This window comes from Rattus norvegicus, chromosome 7, assembly GCF_036323735.1.
Source record: "Rattus norvegicus strain BN/NHsdMcwi chromosome 7, GRCr8, whole genome shotgun sequence".
In the NCBI taxonomy this organism is placed as follows: Eukaryota; Metazoa; Chordata; class Mammalia; order Rodentia; family Muridae; genus Rattus; species Rattus norvegicus.
The window spans coordinates 134,705,075-134,731,377 of NC_086025.1; the positions used below are offsets into that span (position 1 = coordinate 134,705,075).

Below are 26,303 nucleotides of genomic sequence, written 5' to 3' on the forward strand. Positions count from 1 at the left end.
TCTGTGGCTCCGGGTAGAGAGCTTAACAGATGGATATATTTTGGGCTAAAGTACTGAGTTTTAAGTTACTTATTGGTTTTAGAATTGATAGAAGGTGTTTAAGTTTGTTTTAAGGAGAGCACAGAGATTACCCGAATCACGTGGGGATTTTTATCCATGGTTCGGGACCTAGGGAAAAATTAGTCACTGACTCCAAGTAGAGTATTGTGATATTTACAAGTTATTAAGGTTAAATAAAAATCCTTGCCTCCAGGGAGAGAGCTTGACAGATTGATATATTTTGGGCAAAAGTCCTGGTTTGATAAGTTGCTTATTGATATTGGAATTGATAGAAGGTATTGGGTTTATGAATCAGCCCGTTAAAGGCCACATGGCTCGTTGATGCCGGCTAGCGAGGGTTTGTAGTTACTTTTGATATTTACCACAACAGGAAGCTCAGATTCTCTTAACATGGGCTCCACGGGAATTTTGGGTTCATTTCCTGATATAACAGAGTACAAAAGCCTATCAAGCTCATTGTTTAGCTTACTTCCTTTTTTAAAAATTGCTTAATCTTCATAAAGGGGGTGACTTTGAGTTTATGGTTGTATTATTACTCTGTGAGAGAGTGCAAGACATAAGCATTTCTGGTTACAGACTAAGGAACACAGTATTTGGGGAGAAATATTTTGTCTTTGTGTTTTTAAAAAGTATGATTAGGCTCTGGAAACATCAAAGATTCATACTGATCAGATTTGATAGAGGTAGACCACCTGAAAAAATTGATTCAGGAGAATCAAACAAAGGGTATCTCGATTCTAAACTTTTGTCTTGAGAGTTATATTTTACAGAGTGCACCTACTTGGATTCCTGGTCTCAAGGACTTTCAGCTGGGTCCAGTCAGGACACATCCAGCTACAGCATTTGCTTCATTCTTCCTACCCATACCCCCAAGGATATCTCAATGCCCATGTGCAGCTTGAGGTGTCATCACCCCTATTCCATGGACTTTTGGGGGGTTGAAAATGGTTATTCTAAAGTTGTTTTTATGAGGAATTTAAATTGGTTGTAATTTAACAGGGAGGAATTAGATAGATTGAATTGTACAGTCACAATCTCATTTGGTAATTTAGCTTAAATCATATCTTTGTTTTGGTATAGAATTTATTTGATACAGTTTAATAGTACAAGGTTTAGGGGGCTGGAGAGATGGCTCAGCAGTTCAAAGCACTGACTGCTCTTCCAGAGGTCCTGAGTTCAATTCCCAGCAACCACGTGGTGGCTCACAACCATCTGTAATGGGATCTGATGCCCTCTTCTGGTGTATCTGAAGACAGCTACAGTGTACTCATATGTGAAATAAATAAATCTTTAAAAAAAAAAAAAGTACAAGGTTTAGAGCCAGTCCGTTGATTACACATGTGAGTTAATGCCAAATAGCAAATTCATGGCTCTGACTTTTAAGAGTACTTTCAAGATAATATTTAGGATATGAAGACAACAGTGCAGATTACCTTATCAAAAACGTCAAAAATTCACAAAATTTGAGATTTAAAGTTATTTATCTTTTGTTGAGACATATCTACTCCTAACAGTTCCCTTTGGCAGATTTAATGAAGAATTTGAACATCTCTACCTCCAGGTGAGGCAAAACTGCCTGTTTCATCTGCAGACTAATACTGTCCAGAAAAGGACAAATTATGCAGAATAGTTGATTATTAAATCCTGCCAAGACAGGGTGATCAGCCCTTAAAAATCTGCATTTCAAGAGGCTGTCAGTTGATTTTGGGCAAGAAGGCTGAAGACTTGTGCTCACATGCTGCTAACAGAGGACTGTGCTGGTGGAAATTTGTCTCTACAACCTCTCAGTTCTGGAAGTTGTGTTAGAAATTCTATGTGTATAGATGTTTGGTCATTCAAAGATTTCTAACGTGTTTGAAGACTGGTAGTTTTGTAACCAACCCAAGCTGTTTAGCATTGAGAAAGATAATAAATTTGAAAGGGTGGTTTTTCAGATGGCATATGATCTCAAACCAGGATACAACTCAGGTATAGAGTTCTAGTCTTTTAGGATAGGTGACAAGGTGCTTTAAGTAATGGACAAAATTAATGGACTGAGTGTTGAGTGTGTCCTATGTTTTATAAATCGTAGAATGGTAATAATTGCACTCAATTTATATATAAGTGAAAAGGCCTTTTTACTGGACAAAAGGGGGGAAATGTTGTGGTTTGCCCTGGAGTTATCTGTATTTTGATGCTAATTCCAGAACCCCAAGGTCAGCTGATTAGTCAAGTACTCAGGACTCAGTTGTCTTCAGCAGAAACTTCTCCCCATTAAATTTGTAAAATACAGGTGAGGTGCAGGTACAGGATAGAAGGAGGCCTGTCATTGGAGGAGAAGGAAGGATGGGTGGGAGAGAAGTTTGAAGTAAGAGGAGGAGACTGGAACAGGAAAGAAGAAGAGACAGGAGGGAGAGGGTGAGAAGCCATGGCAGGTGACGTTAAGATTCTGCTCTGTGTATTTACAGGTTGTTATTAATGTTCCTAAGGGATGGATGGTACTGGGTTTTGTATTTTTAGGGGGGCAATTATATCTTACCATTTGGGTCCAAAATTATCTATAAGAAAACGAAGGAAATAAAGATTCCAACAAAAGACTACCAACTTGAGAATGGAGGGAAAGGTGAGGGTTTGGAGGGAAGACATTTTGGATGGACTAGTTATTAGAAAATTAATGGGGAATGTGATGGAATATTACTTTATTTTAAAGAATATTAAAATAAATTTAAAATGTGAACTTAACTTTAAACAGCAGTGCGCTAACAATGGAGACATAAATTCTGGGAGAGGGAACAGTAATGGCACCTTGTCGAGACAGGCCACAGATTTGGTGTATACAAAATATTGACAACAAAAATGCACACACAAGAGGTTATTATTTATAAATCTGCTTTATTTAGCGAATATAAGGAAACAAAGAGCACTAAGAAAAGCAAAGACATCACTTGAGCACAGATTCTACATCACAGGACCAGTGACTGGGCAGTCACAGTTACTTACAAAAAGGTTTATGATGTTGAAAAATGGGGTTTCACAGGCCATTGAAAACTAAAAAAGAGGTGCTCATTTCTTGAATAGGACCCAGACAATGATTTCAAGAATTAAAATGACAGAGACACCCTTTCACAGGCAGCCTCAGTGTTAGAGGTAGGGAGGCAGGAGCCTGGAAACCAAATACAACATGAAGCACCAAGTGTGTGTGAATCGTGATGTGAGCTCAGAGCATGACTATCAAGGGATGAGCAGTTGGGACAGAGAGATGGGCACAAGGACACAATTTCCTCAGCACAAGAAGACAGCAGAGGTTGGTGTCTAGCAAGGAGAAGGCCCTGAGCACAGGGCTGTGAGCAAAGGCTCTGCAGCCATGATGTCTGGGATCAGGGTAAAGCTCTTAGAGACAGAATTCATGGCCTGTAGCTCTTCCTGGTGGAGGAGGTGGTAGTGTACTTGATGGTGGAAGAGCTGCCACCAGAGGAGCTGAGTCCACTGCTGATGCCTCTGCCACTGCCAGCACTGAAGCCACCTCCAATGCTGTGGCTACCACCATAGGAGAAGCTGCTGCCTCCTCCCATGCCTATGCTGCTGCTGGCACCACCTGCACTGCCATAGCCACTGGACATGGTGGACTGCACCACGGCTGTGAAGGAGGAAGAGGACAACACAGATATGGTGAGCACAGTGTGACCAGCTGATGCAGTCACAAAGGATGGGAAAGTGGGGGCTGGTATGGAGGATACTTACAGATGTTGACTGGTCCAACGCCCTCACCATTCAACCTAGGAGAGGAAAGCAGCAGGCAAGTGAGAAATGGGCAGACATCACCTTAGACCCAATGGGAAACCTCAATCTGGTGAAGATTCAGGGAGAATCCCTTAGAAAGAGCTTTTTGTGGCTGTGGTTTTGGTTTTTCTTTTTAATATTTCTTTACTGATTCTATGCATTTGAGTTCGACTGTTTTCAGATACTCAAGGAAAAGGTATTGGATCCCAGTAGAGACAGCTGTGAGCCACCCTGTAGGAGCTGAGAATTTCCCTCAGTAATTCCAGAAGAGCACTCAGTGCTCTTAAACACTGGCCCAACTCTCCAGCCCAGCAAACGGTTTCCTGAAGGGACCAGGGTGGCCACAGCCAGTGCTCCCTCCTCTCCTGCTCAGTGATGGCATCATGGAGGAGTCCTCAGGGATTGGAGTCCATACTCACCTGCACTCCTCTCCTTCCAGCAACGTCCTGTAGGTGGCGATCTCCACATCGAGGGCCAGCTTGACATTCATGAGGTCCTGGTACTCCTTCAGCAGCCTGGCCATGTCCTGCTTGGCCTTCTGCAGGGCGTCCTCCAGCCCTTCCAGCTTGCCCCTGGCATCCTTCAGGGCCATCTCCCCACGCTGCTCAGCCTCGGCAATGGCAGCTTGCAGGTTGGCAATCTGGGCAGAGACAGCAACAAATGCAATCGTGGAGAGCGCATCTCTACAGAGCCTGAGCCACACAAATCGGTTTCCAGTGAGCAAGGGCTAGAGGACAGCAACAGGGCCAGCGTCCCCTCCATTTCTCTGAGTACCCACCTGCTTCTTCACGTGGTCGATCTCAGACCTCAGCCTCTGGATCATGCGGTTGATCTCAGAGATCTCCTGCTTGGTGTTGCGCAGGTCGTCCCCATGTCTGCCAGCTGTGATCTGCAGCTCCTCATACTGAAGTCCATGGAAGAGAGAACATTTGTGTGACTGTCACATGCAGAAGCAAATCCACCTCTAAGTGTCACGCACTTTCGTGGATGAGTTGACTTTTCCTCATGAGAAGCTTTAGGAGACCTCAGACTCCATAGCTCCCTCAGGAAGAGGAAATGTTTTCTAGTGTCTCCTGAGGACTGGTGTTCAGAGAACAGCTCAAGCAGAGAAAGAGAGAGTATTGAACGCATTAATGGGAACTTCAGTTCTTCTCTGTGTTCTTTATCATCATTCTATAACCCAAGTATAGTACATTTGCTGTGAGAAAACCCCAGATTCTCTTCCATGGGTGTCCAATATTAAATCAGAAACTTATCGAGTCCAGGATGGTTCCCACACATCCTGATCTGCCTCTAACCCAGGACTCACTTTTGTCTGGTACCAGGACTCAGCCTCAGCCCGACTTCTCTTTGCAATTTCCTCATACTGGGCCTTGACCTCAGCAATGATGCTGTCCAGATCCAGGCTGCGGTTGTTGTCCATGGAGAGGACCACAGATGTGTCTGAGATGTGGGTTTGCATCTGAGACAGTTCCTGCAGAACAGAAAGACATGAGGTCATCTTTGTCTTTGAAGACCACTGAGGTCTAACGCTTTGCGTGGAAAAGAAAGAAAGAGTGGAGAGGGGAGAGAAGCTGGGGAGATAAGGGCTCTTACTGCTTCATAGAGAGCTCTCAGGAAGTTGATCTCATCTGTCAGACTGTCTGCCTTGGCTTGCAGTTCAACCTTGTTCATGTAGGCAGCATCTACATCCTGAAGAAACCATCAACAACATTAGAATCAGGTCAACACTCTTAACCTCACGTCTGTCTTCTCATTCACCTCTCTCTTAAAGACCTTTCATTATTCCTCTGGAATGGCCTGGACAGGCAAGGCCATGTCTGTCCTTTAGGAGAGAAAGCCCTCCCTGTGATTGGTGAGCTCACCTTCTTCAGGGTCACGAATTCATTCTCTGCTGCTGTGCGCCTATTGATTTCATCCTCATACCTACAAGAGGAAAGGTGCATCACGTTGGAACCAGTGCGTGTATGGCATCAATGGCGGCCCCTCACACAGATGCCATTTCTATCACATATCCAATTGAGATTAAAAGGTGTGTTTTTATTAAATACTTCATTCCTTTTCTGTCCCCCAGTGTGCTCTAACACACCTTGGTCCAAGGCTTTTGCTCCCTCCCAATAAATTATAACTTTCCTCTGTTAGTATGATTTCTTAAATTATAGAGCCCTTGTCTACATCTGGACTTCTATCTTTATAAAGTTTGGAGACTGGATTCTTCCTTCTTTGTAACTCACTTGCTCTTGTAGTCCTCCACTGTGCCCTGCATGTTCCTCAGTTCTGAGTCCAGGCGACCCCTCTCTCCAAGGATGCTGTCCAGCTGTCTGCGGAGGTTGTTGATGTATTGCTCAAACAAAGGCTCCAGGTTCTGCCTCACGGTCTTGGTGCCCTGCTCCTGCAGCAGGGCCCACTTGGTGTCCAGGACCTTGTTCTGCTGCTCCAGGAACCGCACCTGGATGGGTGGAATGTAAGAGGAAGAAGTTTCAGTTTCCTCCTTCTGTGACGCCTTGACTGGTGTGTATGTCCTCTCGTGCTCTCTGCTTAAACCCATTCAGTGTAGCTAGAAGCTGGTCCTGGGTCTGAGACAAAGAATCCAGATTGAAGCTCCAAATACCATCTCTCTAAGGAAGGCACCTTGCAGGGTGATGGGAGCCAAATGTGACTTTTTATATTGTGTGGCAGCTTTAGTAGAACTAGCATTGCTCTCCATGTAGATGGAGTGCTGTCATCTGTCCTGTGAGTCTTTAGGTCATCTATGTCCAAATGTATCAGACACCTTTATGTGGCAACCTCTGGAGGAGAGGAACTCTGACCCTGATTTCCAGATCCCCATGTAACTGAAGGGAGCACAAACAAGACAGAGGATCAACTAGGAACAAAGGCAACATCTGAGCCAAGCCTGAAGCCTCTTCCCCCCACCTCCGTTCAGCATTCAGTGCAGACACACAGGCTGCTCTAGGAAGCACCATGTCTCACCTTGTCAATGAAGGAGGCAAACTTGTTGTTGAGGGTCTTGATCTGCTCCCTCTCCTCAGTCCTGACCCGCTGGATGGTGGGATCGATTTGCAGGTTCATGGGTGTGAGGAGGCTCTGGTTGATGGTGACCTCTTGGATGCCTCCAGGTGGGCAAACTGGGAAGCCGGCTCCCCCATAGCCACCACCAAAGCCAGCTCCAGCACCAAAGCCAAGGCTACCTCCAGCTCCTAATCCATAGCCGAAGCTTCCTCCGAATCGGCTGCCATAGCCTCCTCCAATGCCACAACTGCCACCTCCGACAGAGATCCTCTGGGAGCTGCCCACACCATAGAGACTCCTGCTGCCAAAGCCAGCTCCTCCACACACTGCACGGGAGCCACCGCTGCCCCTGGAGCGGCACACAGACACACTGCTGAAGCCAGAGCGGTTGAGCCCAGGCAGTCTGGCTGAGCCTGCACTGAAGCCACGGTGGCTGGTTTGGCTCCTGATGGTGGTTTTAGTAGACATGGTTCCTTGTGCTGAGAAGGCTGGGATGTGGAGATATGGCAGGGCAGAGCTCAAGAGATGATTGTGTTGAGCTTCAGGTAGTGGCTTATATATGATACAAATGGGCTGGGCTGGGTCCTGAAGGTGAGCTTGCAGAGTGGGTAGGGCAGGGCTTTACAAATAATGAGATCACCCCCAAGTTCTAGAAAGGCATGATACATGAAGATTGCTTTTGGATTCCTTTAGTCACGGAGCAAATTCTCCTGCCTTCCAGCCTTGACTTGATCCAAACACAATGAGCCTGGACGTAAATTCTCTTAAGTCATGAGTTAGTCATCTTCTCAAACAAAAGACACAAGGAGCTGATCTGTGATAATTGTCCCTTCCTCTGCCCATGTAGACACTCCCTGTGTGCCCCCTCACCACACAAGTTTTCCCTTCCACCTGCTTCTCCCTCCCCAGCCACTAAATCTCTCCCTGAAGTCACACTTGCATTTGTCCAACATCCCAATCTAGAAATTGCCTGCTGCTCGGAACTAATTGTCTAGCTCTCGGCTGCCCTTTCCGATGGTCTGAGATGGCCAGGAGGCACTCAATGCCCATGTAGTCCTCCTCTCTAAGGTATAAGAGTAGAGCAGTTGATCCTTTCCCACTGTAAGACTGGCATTGTCTGTGTCTGAAGTGTTCAGCTTCTCTTGACTTTTCCCAGAGGACAGAGGCAGACAGCACCTGACCTCTGTAGTTGCTCTGCCCCAGCTGGCGCCTCCCTCCCAATATTTGCTTTCCCATCAGTCTGATTCTTCAGTAAAGTAGTCATTCCACATTCACATTCACAGACACTGTCCTCTGCACTGTGTTACAATGTTTCCTTAGCACTTAAACCCTAGAGGCCCAAATAATCAGGACCACAGGTTCCCAGACTTTCTTGGAGCTTTTCTTTTTTTAACCATCTATTTGGACACTTCTTAGGGATCGCGAATCAGAAAATACTAGTAGGGTGTGCAGAGAACGCTGAGGGGCCTAAAAGCCAGCAGTGAATCACTGCGATGTGCCCTTACAGGTGTGGTGATTTCACAAGTTATATCGTGATTTATTTTTCTAGTCTTGCTTCCTGAAAAGCCAAGTTTGAAAGGAAAGCTTGCTCTCCAAGGGAGTGAGGTTCTACTTTTTCCAGTCTACGTGTTAGGAACCATGCGTGAGGGAAACAGAACAATTCTAGGTGTGGTGTTCTCTGAGAAGATGCAGCTAGAGAAGCCACTGTGGGAGGAAAGGCTAGCTCCCACACTGAGCAGAGTCTGAGTAAGGTCCTGTTACTGTTTTGAATTCAGTTGCAGTTCTCAGACATACTAGGACCCAGCATCCAGGAACGTAGGAAGCTCCCTACCCATCAAAGGTGCTAACTCAGCGTCTGGCAGGAAAGAGATACCTTCCTCAGACAACGGAAACAGCTGCCCTCCCTCTACCCTGTTGCACAATTCTTCGCCAAGAACGTGCTTCCACCCAGTTCTGGGAAACAAGTGTCCTTGTGTGTTGGAGCTCTGATTCTCTACTCTCCCCGGTGAGGGGCTGAAGGTGTGGTGGGGCTGCTAGGTGAGGAAGCCAGGTAGGTGATGCATCACGTGGCTTCCCACTTCCCTAGTCTGTGGCTATTTCAGTGTCTGTAACTGCTCCACACCATGCCAACCAAGACTGACTCGCAAAGCCAGGAGAATTCACTCTACATTCCTTCGTGGAGATCCTTTGCCAACCCCTGGTACAGAGCTTGAGTCCTGGGGTCAGACAGAACAGGTTTCCATGTGTTCAAATGCAGACCGCTGAACCAACCCTTCATGCTTACTTTTATGCCCATAAACAAGATGGGAACTGGACCTACCTCAGTGTTGTGAAGCTGGGGTGAGAAAGTTCCTTCCCATGAAGGTCCTGGTGTAGCATCTGACACAGACGTTCTCAATGGGGATGAGCTACTATCATTAGAAAAAGGGAGCATGAAGGAGTGTGATGTATAGAAATCCAGAAACTTCGGGAACTGGATCACAGGTACAGTGTATAATGTGTAGGGGGTGGAGGGAGGGGTCTTTGGAAGACAGTGGGAGAATCAAAGCCATGATTGCAAGTTTGTGCCGTATTTACCGTGGACCTGGAAACCACATGTAGGAGAATGTCCCTGTGTCTGCCAGATATGCAGCTGACAAAGATTCCTGCAGAAGCTGTGTTGTGTGGACAGAGAACGTGGGTGTGGCACAACCCTAGTAGTCTGCGTTCCCTCCTTTGGAGCCGGGATACCTGCTCGCCTTTACTGGGTCTCTGTCTCTACATGTGCAGGGACATGCTACCACTGACCAGCACAGGCAACTACATCACTTTGTATTGTTTTTTTAGAGTGGTGTCCTCAAATAAAGTATGTCCTTTAGTTGCACCAGGAACCTCACTTTTAGTCCTCGAGCCCATCGAAGTTTGGGCTTATATCTGACTTCAGGCTTGGCATGTGCTCCCAATGGCACTAGAAGTGTAAAGTGCCATTTGGTTTCCAGACACAATCTTTCCTGTTGGTTGGTGGTTAAGGCATAATTCTCATGTAAAATCCCATCAGTGGGCCGAGTGTTTGAGTGGTTCCCTTAAGCTGGCGGCTGTACGATGTCTTTACTGGTGGGTTAAGTAGGATAAAGTAATTCTGTTGAAAATATTTAATTCAAATTTTCTTAGTCAACTGCTAGAGAGCTCTCTGAGCACCAGTTCTGGGGGCCTTGTCTGAGAGGGCTCATGGGCAATGGTGAAGGCTTTAAGACTGAGAGGAGGCTCCGGGAAGAAAGAACATACATAGACACATGCACGTGTGCATGCACACAGGCACACGCGCGCGCGCACACACACACACACACACACCAGGAGCTCCATTTCTGATTATTCTCAAACCCACAAGCCTTCAAGGATAAGCTCATACTTGACTCTGATTGGTCCTTCATGCTCTCACACTTGGTTCTCACTGGCCCTTCGTGCTCTCACACTTGGCTCTCATTGGTCCTTCATGCTCTCACACTTGGCTCTCTCATTGGTCCTTTGTGCCCTCATTGTCTGAGAGTGCCCTGTTGAGTTTCAGAACTGAGCTGTTTCTCTGTCTTCCTAGACTCCAGTCTTTACCCCTTCCTTAAGGCAAACAAACAAACAAAGAACAAAAACCAGGAGCTCACTATGTAACCTTGGTTGATCTAAAGCTGTAGAGACCAGGCTGGCCTTGAACTCACAATACTGGGATTAAAGGCCTGTGCCAACACACCTGACTTCACCCCCCTGCTTTATCATCCATGGGAGTTCTAGGCAGTAGGGACTCCTGAATGGATAAAGACTTGCCTGAGCTCTCCCTGGTGGCCCTGAGTCACGCTCCACAGTGTCACCCCAAGCAGTTCTGTTTCCCAGAGGAGTCGGGTGAGGACCTTTCATAATAAGATGAGAACAAAGGGTGATAGTTCAGGCAAATATGTGGGGGAGAAGCATTGGTATGAGTAACTCAATGGCAGATGCCTCCTCCCTGGCAAGCCGCTGAAGCCAGTCTCTTTTCTGTGCTGGAAGAGAGTCCAGCCCGCAGCTGCCTCTGGCGGCCATGGAATGTAGAATGCCCAGTTCTTGGCCAGATGGTAGCCTGCACTGCTCACTTTGTTCCCAGCACAAAGGTGGGTGAGAGGGAGGTGTTGAAGCCTGGGCTCAGGGAAAGTCGCCTCAAGATGATTTGCCTTGTCTTTCTGCCTCCCTGGGTGGAGCCCGTCAATGACCATGGAAAGCTTAGGACTAAGCACATAATCCCACAAACCACAGGGCAGATGATGCTGTTCCCAGGGAATCCCACAGCCAATCCTACAGGAGTATCCAAGACAAAGAAATACACATACAGCTGCAGGCATGTGTGAGCACAGCTCAGCAGCTCCAGGGGTGGGACGAGCAGGTTGCTGTTACATACCAAGGGTATCAGACGTCACAACACCAGATACACACTAAACTTCAGTCTCCTTGTAGTAGAAACCACACACCCAACTACCACACACACACACACACAAACAGAGAGAGAGACAGAGACAGACAGACAGACATACGCACAGAAAGAGACAAAGAGAGACAGAGACAGAAAGAGACAGAGACAGGCAGACAGATGGCAGACACAGACAGACACACACACACACACACACATACACAGAGACAGACACAGACAGAGAGACACAGAGAGAGAAAGAGACAAAGACAGATACACACACAGAGACAGACACAGAGAGACAGACACAAACATACACACAGAAACAGTCAGACATACACAGAAAGACACACACACACACACACACACACACACACTTTTTTTTGCTTAATTTTCTAATCAAGCCAGGTTACATACCAAAAAACCTGAGTAGATCCTACTACGACTGAAGAAGTCTCTGTTTTCCAATGAGATGTGGTTCTGTATCTGGTCAACGGAGGAGTCAATATGTCACTGCAGAGGCATTTCCCACAGTGCTTCATGAGACATTTGGTCCCAAGCACCAAGCTACCTCTGAACTGTGATTCCTAAGTCTCCAGATGTTACCCACTGGGATTTTGAGGCTGGGATGGGGCCTGGACCCCTTCTTTACAAAGAAGAGAGATATTGTGACTTCCATTTTCATTGCCCAAAGTAGCACACTACAAGAGGGGTCTGGGATGTACTGAGGACACTTGTGCACCTGCAGGACTGATAACTGCCCGGTGCCATGAGGGGGTACACAGGCCTGTAAAACATAGAACTTTCTCTGATCATTCTCTCATGGATTGATTTTGGCACATGTTCGTAGAGAACCTTGTTACAGGAGAAACATTTTGAAAGTGTTCTGGTTCCGGTTTTGTTTTGTTTTTTTTTTTTAATTCACTTTGTTCCTATGATAGAGTGAATGTTTAGAGCATTAAGAAGGGCAGACTTGGGTGCGGGATTGAGAACATATTTGAAAGGAAGAGACAGCATGTGACTTGTCTGGTTGACACGGAGAAACTAGTTGAAGGGATACTATATCTTGATCTAAGGTAAGAAGAGATACTGGAGATTTCAGAGACTGGGACAGTAGAAAGGGACAGCTGAGTGACAGGACCAGCCCAGGGTATACCTGGATGGGAGGGCCAGGAATCCTACGGGAGGCACCTGGATGGGTGGGCAGGGACCCTAGGTGAGGTGACAAGCAATTTCTCTCGTATGTACGTCCAAGATTAAAATCAGCCAAGCCAGGGTTCAGAGGGGAAAGGACGATCTCCAAGCTGAGTGCTCCTCTGTGTCCCTCTAATTCTTACTTCATTTGTACTCTGTCTCCTTGGTTACCACTACAGGACCAGCTTTACCACATTGTGTGGCTTTCAAAAATGTAGTGGGTGGGGGAGTGGGGGTGGGGTGGGCAGGATTCTCTAACAATTTGCCAATGAAATCCAAGAGGTATCTGGCTTGTGCAATGGAAGTGGCCAGGTGAGGTTATCTTAGGGAATCACATTTTAATAATGCACTTGTCTCCTGGATAAATTGGGGGGAAATATGACCTTTTGAACATAAGAGATTATTTCTCCACATTGGGACAATTTGCAATAATCCCTACCTGCAGACGTTCCTAGCAAAGTCACCTGGGTCCTTAAGTACAAATACCCTAGACAGCAAAACTCCCGGTGTTGGCACTGGGAATTCTTGGCATCCAGAGGCTCCTTCTGGCTTTATGATCTCACTTGAAGCCTGAGGTTGGGATTAATAACAGATCATTGATAACTCTGGCACAAGTCTGTGGCATTTATGTTGCAACGTAAGCCTCTGAGGGATCGGCCTACTTCCTTTGCCTTGTTCCCTGCCCTCCATCAGCGACTAGAAAGAAATAGCCTGGATCTTTCTAATCTGGCAAGAGGAACACTCGATGTGATTAGGAAAGTCTGCACCCCGGAGTCGCTTGGTTGACTGGCAAATCTGGATTCTATTTCCAGCACACTTCTTTCTGTTTGTCTCCACTACAGAAATGGGAAAGGGGAATTTCCCTTTCTTTTAAAACCACATGTTGTTGAGGTGCAATTTACATACAAGGAGATGCACAGATCTTAAGTGTGTGGAACTCAAACTATCCTGCATCTTTATAACCCACATACCAACAAAACATAGACTGTTATTCCCATCACTCCAGAAAAACCTTTTGGGCCCTTTCCCTGTGAATTCAATGTTCCAAGAAAACCTTTGATTCTTCCAACCAAAAAAGCCACACAATGTTTATATTTATATTATGTTATATTTAAATGTATTATATTAGTAGAGTCATTGTGTATTCGGGCTTTATCACTCAACGCAATGTTTTTAGATTACTGTGCTTTGTAGTTGAGTGGTGTGTGAATATGTCATGGTCAATTAACACATTCCTATTAATGAATTCCTGGAATATTTCCAGCCAGGGTTTCCCTTGAATAAAGGGGTTCGAAGACACTAGTATATTCACTTTGCTTAAATATTCACCTTGCTTAATGGAACCCATATACTGACAGTGAATGTGTATGACAGTGAATGCAGTTACACCACTTTTGAAAGCAGACTTCTCTTCTGAAAGCATCTTTTTGGTTCATAACAAAATCAGGCAGTGCACAGCCTCTGCCCCACTGTGCTCACTCTCCAGCCAGATACTATGATGGTTGTGGTGGATGAGCCTGCTTAACAAGATATTATTACCTGGCAGGGGGGTGGTGAGTTTCAGGGCCTTTCCAGCTGCTGTCTCTTCTGTGAGTCTTGAAGAAAACTCAATGATGGGATTCCTTTAATCCAGAAAAATCCTATGATGAAAACCCAAATCCCACAATTTACTTAGCTATTCCCTTCTGCTTCCTATCACTGTTGGCCACTGACCTTTTAGCTTTTCTAGTCTTTTTGCAGAATGTTATGGTAGATTGATAGATGAGAGAGAGAGACAGAGACAGAGAGACCGACAGGTAGATGATAGGTAGATAGACAGAGACAGATGATGATGATAGATAGATAGATAGATAGATAGATAGATAGATAGATAGATAGATAGATAGATAGAAAGATAGATACATAGATAGATACATAGATACATGGATAGATAGATAGATACATAGATACATAGATAGATAAATACATAGATAGATACATAGGTACGCAGATACATAGATATGTAGATAGGTAGATAGATGATAGATACATACATAGATACATAGATAGATACATAGACAGACAGATAGATACGTAGACAGGTAGATATGTAGATAGGGAGGGAGATAGATAGATAGATAGATAGATAGATAGATAGATAGACCGACTTCAGAATATAGCCTTTCAGATCACCCATTTACATTTAGTAATGTACATTTGTCTTCATGCATTCTCGTGGACTGATAGCTTCTTTTAGTCCTGAATAATATTTATGTTCTCAATATACTACAGTTTGTCTGTTCACCCACTGAAGGATATCAGGGTTTCTTCCATGGTTAGGTATTTAGGAATACTGCTGCTTCAAAAGCCCATGTGGAAGCTCTTGTATTGGAAGTACTTTCAGCACATTTGAGCAAATGCCCAGAAATGTGATTGCTAGATTTCTGGTACAAGTATATTTAATTTTTGTGAGAAACTATCAAACTCTGTTCCGAAGTGACCAGACTTTATATCCCCATCAGCTATGACTGCGACCACCCCTTGTTCTCAGCGTTGCCAAGGCACTGAGTGATGTTCTGGGTTTACACACTATTTGACAAGGCAAACAGTAATGTCTCATGTGCACTTCTCTGATGTATGTGTGACATTGAGCAGCACCCCATGTTTACTTGTTATCTGATTGCACGTGGTGGGTTATGCAAATTCAGTGATGCATCTTGTAAGTTCACCTATGCATTTATGGTTGAGTGGTTTGTTTTCTTATCGTTGAGCTTTTACAATCCGTCGTACATTTCCTGCTAGGGTCTATATCCCTTACCAGATATGACTTTTGAAGATATTTTCTTCCAGTCTGTGGCTTGACGGCCCATTGTCTTGGCTCAGGGTTTTAATTATAATGAGGCTCAGCTTATTGGCCATTTCTTCAGTGTTTCTTTTGTTATATCACACATTGCCCAAGGTTGTCTGGGTCTCTCCTTTGCCACAGGTAGGAGTTCCACAGTTTCACTCTTCACATCATGTGCTAAGAACACCTTAAGTTAATGTTGTGGAATACGCAAGGTCTGTACCTAGATTATTGTTTTGCAAATGGGCACACAATTCTGTTGGTAAGACTCCTTGCTCTACCAGAGTACCTATGTGTCTGTGTCAAGGGCCAGTTGATTAGATTTTTGTAGGTCTAGTGAGGAGCTGGGGATTGGGGTCCATTTCCCTACTTGTTGGTTCTTTCACAGGCCACAAGGCCTTGATTCGTGTGGCTCTGCACTGAGTCAAAGCCAGAGATGACCATTGCTTTGCCTTTGTTCTTGTTTGGTACCATGCGGGGCTGTTCTCTGCTCTCAGTATCTACACAGTAACTTTTGAAATGATGTTGACAATCTAAACAAAGTATCTTGCTGTGAGTTTGAGATTACCTTGAGTCTACAAAGCAAGATGAGGGAGGGACTCATGGGGCCTCACTGAGACACAGGGGGGTACCACACTTCTGCTGTCATGTCTACTTTCAAAGGACACAGGCTTAGTTCAGGGCCACCGCACATCCTTTATAATGACCATGTAGTAGTATTTCCTTCCTCCTGTCTTCCACATGGCTGCAGTCACACATTGCAGCCACAACGAAGACATTGTAGCAGTTATAACTTTGAGCAGTCTGTGTTGGATCCATGCAGAAGAAAAATAAGAAGAAAAATACAAACACTTCCTCGGCTTATTCCTTCTCCATTGTTCTTCCTTTAACATAGATCCATCTCTGACTTCTACAGAATTCCTACTACGTGAAGAAATTCTGTTAATATTTCTTCCAGGGCGAGACTGTGGCAGCACATTCCACCATTTTTATTTCTCTAACGAAGTCTCTCTCTCTCTCTCTCTCTCTCTCTCTCTCTCTCTCTCTCTCTCTCTCTCTCTCTCTCGTGGGGAAATTGAACCCAGGACAAGCAAGCACTTTACCACTTATCCACATCCCCAACATTTTACACTTGATCTTAGCCAAAAGGCTGAGAAGCGATCCCTAACATTTTAAAAAGCAGTCTTGAATTTTGAGACAGGGTCTTATCAAGTTGCCCAAGTAAGCCCTGAACTAGCCTAGAGTGGCTTCAAATTTGCAATCCTCCTCCACGAAGCTGTTTAGTGATGGAATTATAAGTGTGAGCCACCAATCCTGACTGTCCTTCACTTTTGTGGAGAATGTTTAAAAAATATAGAACTTCAGCAGGACAGTGGTGGCACACACCTTTAATTCCAGCACTCCAGAGGCAGAGGCAGACAGATCTCTTAGTTCCAGGCCAGTCTGGTGTACAGAATGAGTTCCCAGGACTCTTGAACTCTCTGTGTAGCAAGAACTCAAAAACCCAGACAGACAAACAGAATTCCTATATTAATGAGTTTTGTTTTCTCAGCCTTGACTGTCTCCCTCCACTCTCTTCCTGTTCCACAGTGAAGACACTGCCTGTGTGGCCATTGTCCATTATTCCTTGCTAGGATGCCTGCTTGTTTTCTCCGGCTCCTTTCAGAATTCTCCTCTTTATCATTGATGTTCTGAAGTGTGAAGGGATGCCTAAGTACAATGTCTTGTATCGTGTCCCATCGTCATCTGTGATTTGGTGGCTGACAGGAATTTTAGGAAGCCCTTGTTCCTCACAGACTCTGGTGGCTTTCTGTCCATTTCTGTGGTCCTGTGTTCCAGCACTCACTCCCATCCCACGCGTGGGACACTTGTGTTCCGGTACTCACTCCAATCCCACGCCCACACACGTCACACTTCCTGTAGCTTTATGTTCTTACAACCAGAGTTCTAGCATCTTCTGTCTATTTTCCCCTGGGCTTTTTCTCCTCCTCCTCTCTGTTTCACTGGGCTCTATCGTTATAGTCTGATTTCAGAGAACACTAATCGAAGGATTCATAGTCATGCCCTGCCTTCTGAAGAGTCCATTGGGAGCAGTCCCATTTCATTACTGAAGAACAATCCATTGTGATTGAGTCTTTTGTCCAGAGCTCCAGAGAGGGGCTGGCAGTTAAAAACAGAACTCCGGCTGATTCAAAACAGTTTCCACTCCCCCTGCTGGAGGTGAGAGGGGATTCTTCTCTAGTCTTCTCTGCATTGACTTGGTAGATCCCCTAGAGTCAAGTTCACTAAAGCATGGCTGCTTCTCATCCCTGGAGCCACCCTGCAGTCAGCCCAGTGTAGTTTTGATCTTCCTCCTGGTAGGTCTGTCTACCCTAGCAAACTGTACTTCTCTGCCATCATCTGTCTTTCCCATCCGAGAGAACAGTGATGGGCTCGGGGGGCTCAGTTCTCCTCTGAGTAAGGAGGAACTGTTGTCACCTTTCCTGTGTTCATCTTTGAGTAAATCCCCACAGATGTCATGGGTGAGGAAGGGTCTAGATGCTAAAAAGGCTTAGAACAGTCTTTGGGGTCGGGCGGTGACTTTCTCTCCTTGATTGCTATTCCCCAACTCTACCACCATGATGGCCTTCCGTCTCTCACGGTGGCTTGCAATCTAGCTCCCTGTCAGCTCGCAGCATGCTCTGCAGTCTGCTCAAGGCCCTGATAAACTGGAGATGCGCACTGTGTGCGTGGCAGTCTCTGTTGTTTTCGGTTTGTTCCACTTTACAGATTTCGCTGATCTGAATCACAAGTCACAGTCATTGTCGCTTAAGAGCAGGCTTGTAGGGTTGAGTCTCTCACTAAAATACCCTTGAGTGCTGTGTCTCAGTCCCAAACCATCTATCTGTCCCACCCATATCAAGCTCTGTGTGCTGGTTCATTGGCTGCTATGAATGCTTCTCAGGCCTCTGAGGAGAATAAAACATTTTTTTCCCCTCTGGGCTATAGAGGCAAACCAGGGAATTACACAACTATTTCTGTGTGGAGCAGCCCCTCGCCCTGATAATAACGATATGGCCCTTTCCAGAAAATGATATATAGATCAACATGAAGATTCCAGTCTCGACACAGCACAGTCACAAACAGGAGAGAGGAGAGGGAGAGGAGTTGGGCCTTAGAGGAGAGAAAGGAGTTGTAATTGAGGGGGAGGGGAGGAGTTGAAATTGGTGGGGGGCTGGGGGATGGAGCAGAATACTGAAACAACATCCCACAATTTGATATAAGTAGAAATCCTGGCTGCTATAAAAGAATTTCACCACGGGACCTTCCTTTCAAAGCTAAAATAGCTGTCCCAGTGTAAATGAAAGCCAGTGCGAAAGTGAGCCTCAGAGGTCTGCTTCAAGGGATCACCTTAGGAAGAGATGGTTTCCCCTACTCCATATAACCCAGCAGGGCCTCTGTTCTGCACAACGGAGTTCCACAGCCTTGAGCTCATAGCAATAAAGTTGGTGCAACAGACATCACTCAAAGTGCTGATTCAGCTGGTCCGCACGGCTCACAAATTTGGTTCACAGTGCCTTGTACCTATTTTAACAGTCTTCACCTCAGAAGAGTCACAACATGGCTTCCCAGACATCCTTAAAGAGATAGACCCGTTTTATACAGACACTCATGCGTGAATGCAAGGGAGCTCACATAAAGAGGGAGTGCCAAGGTCCCACACAGAGGTCCTGCCTTCTCCGGTAAAACACATTCCCTGGTGAATTATGAAGTATACTGATGCCAACGAGAAATGCATTAGACATTTTGGTCTATGTGGTATTAGAAAAAAGCCCAGCATCTTGATGCCTTTGGAGGTCTGTGCCATAAGAGTCTCCATTTATCAGCTTTAATTCAATCCACTTGCCCATTCTGTTTAAGCCCATTTATCTGTTTCTTATCAAATGACCTGCCTTACTTAAATAGGCTCCTTCTTCAACAGAGGGCTCTAAGATCTACCCAAGTATGATTCAGTGGACTGTCCTTCATGCCCTGCAGGGACTGCCTTGCTGTCAGAGCTTCTGCAGCTTCCTCCCCTAACTCTGGGATCCCATGGACCTCCTGTGGTTCTGCTGTCCCTGGCCCTCCATCCTCCTCCATCCCCTCCCCCTCCCCCACCATTCTTCCTCCCCATCCTCACCCACCATTCTTCCTCCCCATCCTCCCCCATCCTCCCCCATCCTCCCCCACCATTCTTCCCCCATCCTCCCCCATCCTCCCCCACCATTCTTCCCCCATCCTCCCCCACCATTCTTCCTCCCCATCCTCCCCCACCATTCTTCCCCCATCCTCCCCCACCATTCTTCCTCCCCATCCTCCCTCATCCTCCCCCACAATTCTTCCTCCCCCATCCTCCCCCATCCTCCCCCATCGTCCCCCGAATCCTCCCCAAGAATCATCAAAGAAACCAAGCACACCTGGATAGGTCCCGCCTTGAGGTGTTTCTAGGATGATTGTAGGCCTGGAGAAAAACCATTCCACTCAGGGGCTTATATTATAAAAGCTTTATTGGACACAGTCTGGAGGACGTCAGAACCAGGACAGAGTTAAGGTGGGTGCCAGGGTGGGGGTGGGGTCTGCTTTGGTGGTTTACGTTCTACAACAATTTGGATGTCTGGGTTATCAAAGAACACACGTAGGTACTGACTTGGAACAAGATGAAGAACTGAGGCATGGGGAGGCCAGAAGTTGGGATTTATTCCCTTCCAGGAACCAAAGCATGTGGTTTTGCAGCAGGCATGGTCTAGACTACTCTCCAGAAAAAAAGAAGACTTGGTCTGGGGGACTGCCTAGAAGATGCAGTCTCTGTGGGCCTGGGGCTGCCCGTGAAGGCCAGGGTCTTGGAGCAGGTTCTTCTTAGCTCTTGAAGCTCCTCCGGGAGGAGGAGGTGGTGGAGACAAATTTGACACTGGAGCTGCTGCCACCACCACTGCTGAAACCCCCACCTTGACCACTGCTTGCACTGAAGCCGGAGCCCCCCACACTGAGCCCACTACCCAAACCGCGCCTGTTCAAGAGTGGGCCGATATCTGAGGCAAAACCGCCAATGCCACTGCCCAAGCCAGAGCCATAGCCAATGTTGCTTCTTCCTCCATAGCCAGAAGAGAGGCTGTTAGTGACGACAGCTGTGGAAAAGAGAGGGAAGAGTGAGGCGGTTCTGTCAGATTTATCCCACACAGCTAACGTGCTTGATCCTACCTGGAAAATAGTGAATACCTGGCCGTTTTCACAAAATAACAGCATGGGCCAGAAAAACTAAATTACTCAGTTGGGGTCCCTGACAGAAAACTGATTACAAGAGGTAAGGCAGGGAGCCAGGCACTTGGTAGAGGTAAGGATTTAGGATATAGTTCAATGTGGATGGGTACTGTAGTAGATCAGATGGAACTCCATTACCCCCATGCCCCTGCCTGGGTTCTGTCCTTCCACTGTTCCCTTCTCACTATCTGATACTAATGTCTAGTATCTAGAAACAGCAGGGTTCTGAGTTGACATTTTAAAATGACTTACAGATGTTGACTGGTCCAACTCCTTCTCCACTCAGCCTGAAAGATAGAAAATTGGGGTAAGAGTGAAAAAAATTGTTCCCCCACCTGCACACACACACACACACAAATAGCAAGACTGTCATTGTCATGGTTAGGGTTACCTCGGAGCAAGGCATCTGCACATCTCTAAATTCCTGAGAGAAAAAAGAATGTGCCCCCTGGAAGGTCAGCCCAATGGCAGCATCGTGACCCAGAGCTAGGCTGTCAAAGAAATGGCATAGCCTTCATCCTCTCTCGCCTAGTTTGTGGAAATCGAGAGTGAGCACCAGTGCATGTGAATGTGCCCAGAGCAGGCTTTGCCTCCTAGAATCCTTCATTCTGTGTGGACCTCAAGCTAGAAGGAAACTCCTCACAGTCGCCATCGCCTGTGCCAGAGGCATGAAAAGCAATGTAGTAGCTGGACGGCCCAGAGGTGGTAAGTCCAGGTCAGCAAGAGCAATCAAAAAAGACTTCCCAGAGGAAGATATCTTCCCAGAGGAAGATGTCTAGAAGAGAACATGGGTGAGAACAGAAAAGGGATACTGTACAGGGCACATCTTAGTTGACTGAGGAAGACAGAGTCCAAGATCATGAAATGGGCAGTGACCCAAAGACACCAGTCAAGGTGTATGCCCACGTGTCAGACTGAAACAGGAGGACGTTCAGTCTTCTATGTGTGTAGCTGTCAGCCCTCATCAAACTCTCCTTTCTCTGGGCCACCTCGGCCACACCCCATTTGCCCACCTGCACTCCTCTCCCTCCAGCAGCTTCCTGTAGGTGGCGATCTCCACATCCAGGGCCAGCTTGGTGTTCATGAGCTCCTGGTACTCGCGCAGCAGCCGGGCCATGTCCTGCTTGGCCTTCTGCAGGGCCTCCTCCAGCTCAGTCAGCTTGTTTCTGGCATCCTTGAGAGCCAGCTCCCCACGCTGCTCAGCCTCGGCGATGGCATTCTGGAGGTTGGCACACTGCAGAGAGAAAGGGAGCAGTGAGGGCACACTGGGATCTGAATTGAGCCATGCTGTCCTTTTCTGAGAGCCCAAGTCAGAAGTATCAAACCTGGAGGCCTAGAAAGAACTCAGTATATGATCTCAGTATATACTGTGGCTCTTATGAGTGGTGGAGTATGGCAACACTGTGAATTGTCACTGCTCTGTGTGTGCGTGTGTGTGTGTGTGTGTGTGTGTGTGTGTGTGGTATGTGTGGTATGTGCAGGTGTGTGTGTATGTGTGTGTGTAGGTGTATGTGTGAGTGTGTGTAGGTGTATGTATAGGTATGCGTGTGTGTGAGTAGGTGTATGTGTGTGTATGTGTATGTGTGTGTAGGTGTGTGTGTGTCTGTGTATAGGTGTGTGTGTATGTGTAGGTATATGTGTATGTGTGAGTGTGTGTAGGTGTGTGTGTATCTGTCTGTGTATAGGTATGTGTGGGTAGGTGTGTGTGTATATGTGTAGGCATGTGTCTGTGTATAGATGTGTGTGGGTAGGTGTGTGTGTGTGTGTGTGTGTGTGTGTATACATGTATCAAATGGCCCTCCTTTGTCCTCTTTTAACTCCTCCCCACCTGCTTCTTGACATTGTCGATCTCGGATCTCAGCCTCTGGATCATCCGGTTCATCTCTGAGATCTCATGCTTGGTGTTGCGGAGGTCATCTCCGTGCCGGCCGGCTGTCTGCTGCAGCTCCTCGTACTGAAGCCACCAGAAGAGAGGGAAGACAGTTAACATGGCATGGGGTGCTCTTTCCCCAAGTTCACAAGCAGGAACTGTCAGGAGGTGGTCAGTGGTGGAATCTTCTGGGGTCTGGGACTGATTTTGGTCTTGTCGAGAAAGGGCTGTTCTTAATAACTTCTTGAGGGTCTTTGTACTTCTAAAGCTACTGACGGGAAATTTTCTCCAGTTCCTGGGTTTTGTAGAAAATAGACAGCTGGCTACTCCTGCAGCCTATCCCAAGTAGCCTCAGTATCCTTGAGAGTCCTTCCCTTAGCATTGTTATGGTTTGGAATCCTAGAGAGCCCTCACAGGTACATCTTCCCAGGGGATATTCACTCAAGCAAGCACCTCACCTTGGTCTGGTACCAGGACTCAGCCTCTGTTCGGCTGCGGTTGGCAATGTCCTCATACTGGGCCTTGACCTCAGCGATGATGCTGTCCAGGTCCAGGCTACGGTTGTTGTCCATGGAGAGGACCACAGATGTGTCAGAGACATGTGTCTGCATCTGGGACAGCTCCTACAGGGACCCTTGAAGTTAGTCATCTGATCCTTTTATTTAACGCGAGTTTCATTCAAACTTCCCATTTGTGGGAATAAAATACCCACAGGGCAAACTTGGGTTCATTGCTTACCGCATCAAAGAACATCTTCATGAAGTTGATCTCGTCCATTAGGGCATCAACCTTAGCTTCTAGCTCCACCTTGTTCATGTAGGCCGCGTCCACATCCTAAAAGAACATGGAGGTGGTTGGCATGGACCAACATACACCTACCTTAAATGGCTCCAACTCCAGGAGAGCACAAGCCCCTGGGCTGCTGCCTTTCTGGCCACACCCACCTTCTTCAACATCACGAATTCATTCTCAGCCGTGGTACGCTTGTTGATCTCATCCTCGTACCTGGGGGTCAAAGGGACGGGAAGGACAAGTCAGAGAACAAGGGCCGGATGAGGGTCTCTGTGCGGTCACTGTGAGCAAGCTTTCAGACTAGAAAGAGGCTGCTCACATCTCACAGGCAGACAAGCATGGGACACCACGAGCCCTGGGGCAGCCTCCCCCTCCCGTTCCCTCCTCCCCCTGTACGATGGCTGCCTTTTCTGAAGTTGCCTGCCCAAAGCTTGTTCCAGCCTCACTGCTCCTCTCCTGTTTCAACCATAATCCTGCAGGAGTGGAGGTGTAGCTTGCTTAGCTTGAATGCATTCCTGAGATGGCTCTCCAACACCATCAAAAGCATAAGCCAAGAAACAAAACACCGGCAAGCCCCCTCCCCCAACCCCTGAATCAGTAACTGATCCATGCAGCTAAAGGAATCCCCTCATCAACTCCTCGCAAACTATCAAACGCCATGCTGTGTGTTTTGGGGGCATTGAGGAGAAAGCCCCAGAGCGTGAGAATTCCTGGTGGTGCTGGGGCACACGCTGCTACTTGGGCAGGTGGGTAGATGCTTTGTAGAGGGAGCTGAGCCTAGGGCAAGAACTCTCTGGACAGATTTGGGGCTTTTCTTAGTGAAGTGCGTGCTTCTAGCCCGTGGGGAAGTCAGGGACCACAGTTTGGCTACGGAGCGTATTTGGTGCAAAGATGACCCTGATGCCTCTTTCTCCCACACCATAGCTCACTTGTTCTTGTAGTCCTCCACCAGATCCTGCATGTTCCTCAGCTCCGAGTCCAGGCGGCCCCTCTCCCCCATGACCCCATCCAGCTGTCTACGGAGGTTGTTAATGTACTGTTCAAACAACGGATCCAGGTTCTGCTTTATGGTCTTGGTGCCCTGCTCCTGCAGCAGGGTCCATTTGGTGTCCAGGACCTTGTTCTGCTGCTCCAGGAACCGCACCTGGAGGGGCAGAGTGCAGGAGGGAGAAGTTTGGGTTTGAAGCTTCTGTGACGTTTTCACTAGTGTACCCACCTGTCACATGCTGTCCCACCAAATCTCATGTTCAGTGAGTGCCTGGCCTATGACCTGTGAGGGACAATCGGCAGTGACCCTCCCAACATCATACTCTAGGGAGGACAGGGGACAGCCAGCCCAGTAGTAGGTGGATGAAGTGTGGTCTAATTATTCACTGCGGCTGGAAGGGCTCTATAGACAATTAGGCCTCAGTACAATTGTCTGTTATGTGAGTTCCTAAGTCATTTCAGTCCACTGGGATCAGACGCCCTTATGTGTCAACCTCTGGAGGAGAGGAACTCTGACCCTGATTTCCAGATCCCCATCTAACTGAAGGGAGCACCAAACCAGGACAGAGGATCAACTAGGAACAAAGGCAACATCTGAGCCAAGCCTGAAGGCTCTTCCCCCCACCTCCGTTCAATATTCACTGCAGACACACAGGCTGCTCTAGGAAGCACCATGTCTCACCTTGTCGATGAAGGAGGCAAACTTGTTGTTGAGGGTCTTGATCTGCTCCCTCTCCTCAGTCCTGACCCGCTGGATGGTGGGATCGATTTGCAGGTTCAGGGGTGTGAGGAGATTCTGGTTAACGGTGACCTCTTGGATGCCACCAGGGGGGCACACAGGGAAGCCAGCTCCACCATAGCCACCACCAAAGCCAGCTCCACCACCGAAGCCAAAGCCACTGCCAGCTCCACCACCAAAGCCGAATCCACTGCCTGCTCCTCCTCCAAAGCCATAGCCGCCTCCAGCACCGGCACCAAATTGGTTCCTGAAGCTACCTCCGCCAGAACTGAAGGAGATCCTTTTGGAGCCCCCCACATTGTACAGGCTTCGGCTGCCATAGCCCCCGGCTCCGTAAGCGCCACCAAGGCTGACCCTGCCACCACCACCACCACTGCGGGACACCGAGCTGAAGGTGGTACGAGAGACAGATGGGGTGATGGCAGAAGCGGCGCTGAAAGAGCGGCTGCCCCCGCTTCGGAAGGACACACTGGACTGGCGAGACATGATGGTGTTTGTTCCTGGAGGAGCAAGAGCACGGGGCGCTGGTGGCAGGGAGGTCGGCGTTCAACGGGACGCTGTGGGTGGCTCTGTAACTTAGGAGGCTTGAGGTCCTCTTTTTATCCCCCTTAGAAGTGGGTTGGGCGGAGGAGCTGTCGAGCTGTGAATGATTGGTGGGCTGGGCATGCCTGGGGGCAGTTGTGAGCTCACCCAGCACACCTGCACAGTGGTGTGGGGTGCAGAGCCTGCTCCCTGTGCGCTCTGCTCCGTTAGGAATAGCCCTTCCTTGCAGGGCTGGCATCCTGGCAGTGCGTTGGGGATGCTTCCAACGGTCTCTTGTCACCCCAAATCCCGGTGCTCTATGTAGCCTAAAAGGATGCCAGGAGCTAAGGGCTACTGGCCTGTGGCCACTGTCCTAGCGATCATTTCAGTGTCAGTGACACGATCCGCTGGCTCAGCTTAGCTCACGCAGCTTTGCAGACCCAGTCCATCAGTGGGACTGAGCCGGTCACCCACTTGGCAATGACCTGTTCATCTCATGCCTTGGCTGTGTGGTGGGTGCTGCAGAGACCCGAGCTCTCGGCAAGGTGACCGGAGCTCTTGGCAAGGTGACCCCTGGCCTCACTTCTGGGGTATATTCCAGATAGAGAAGTAGGATTGAGTCCATGCTTCCTTTAAGAGTCGCCCATTCCCCCAGGATACCACTGGACAGATTCTCTTGTAAGATTCAGACCAGAAAATCTTCCTCAAGCCCCAGGCTTTAAAAAACAGAGGAGGTGGGTCTCCTCACCCAGGCTGTGCACCATTCTCTTTAAGGTCACACCCACCCCCAACCCCCACAGATCCTCCTACAGCTTTTTGTGTTGTTTTTTATGTTCTTTGTCCTGGGGAGGCCCCCATT

At 47.5% G+C, this 26,303-nt stretch overlaps 2 protein-coding genes across 2 annotated transcripts; both read right to left on the reverse strand.

Annotated features, from left to right (window-relative positions):
* Positions 1-2,911: 2,911 nt before the first annotated feature.
* On the reverse strand, positions 2,912-7,358 carry Krt6a (keratin 6A). The gene is made up of 9 exons (NM_001427490.1): positions 6,793-7,358; positions 6,054-6,268; positions 5,685-5,745; positions 5,416-5,511; positions 5,129-5,293; positions 4,598-4,723; positions 4,239-4,459; positions 3,781-3,815; positions 2,912-3,676 (listed from the first exon to the last, which is right to left on the reverse strand). Exons 1-9 carry the CDS (start codon positions 7,297-7,299, stop codon positions 3,444-3,446), a joined length of 1,659 nt encoding a protein of 552 aa, NP_001414419.1. The 5' UTR covers positions 7,300-7,358; the 3' UTR covers positions 2,912-3,443.
* A 12,407-nt stretch (positions 7,359-19,765) lies between these two features.
* Positions 19,766-25,495, reverse strand: Krt5 (keratin 5). The gene is made up of 9 exons (NM_183333.2): positions 24,866-25,495; positions 24,126-24,340; positions 23,349-23,409; positions 23,143-23,238; positions 22,863-23,027; positions 22,363-22,488; positions 21,548-21,768; positions 20,787-20,821; positions 19,766-20,401 (listed from the first exon to the last, which is right to left on the reverse strand). The coding sequence occupies exons 1-9, from the start codon at positions 25,406-25,408 to the stop codon at positions 20,133-20,135; spliced, it is 1,731 nt and encodes a 576-aa protein (NP_899162.2). The 5' UTR covers positions 25,409-25,495; the 3' UTR covers positions 19,766-20,132.
* Positions 25,496-26,303: the final 808 nt, after the last annotated feature.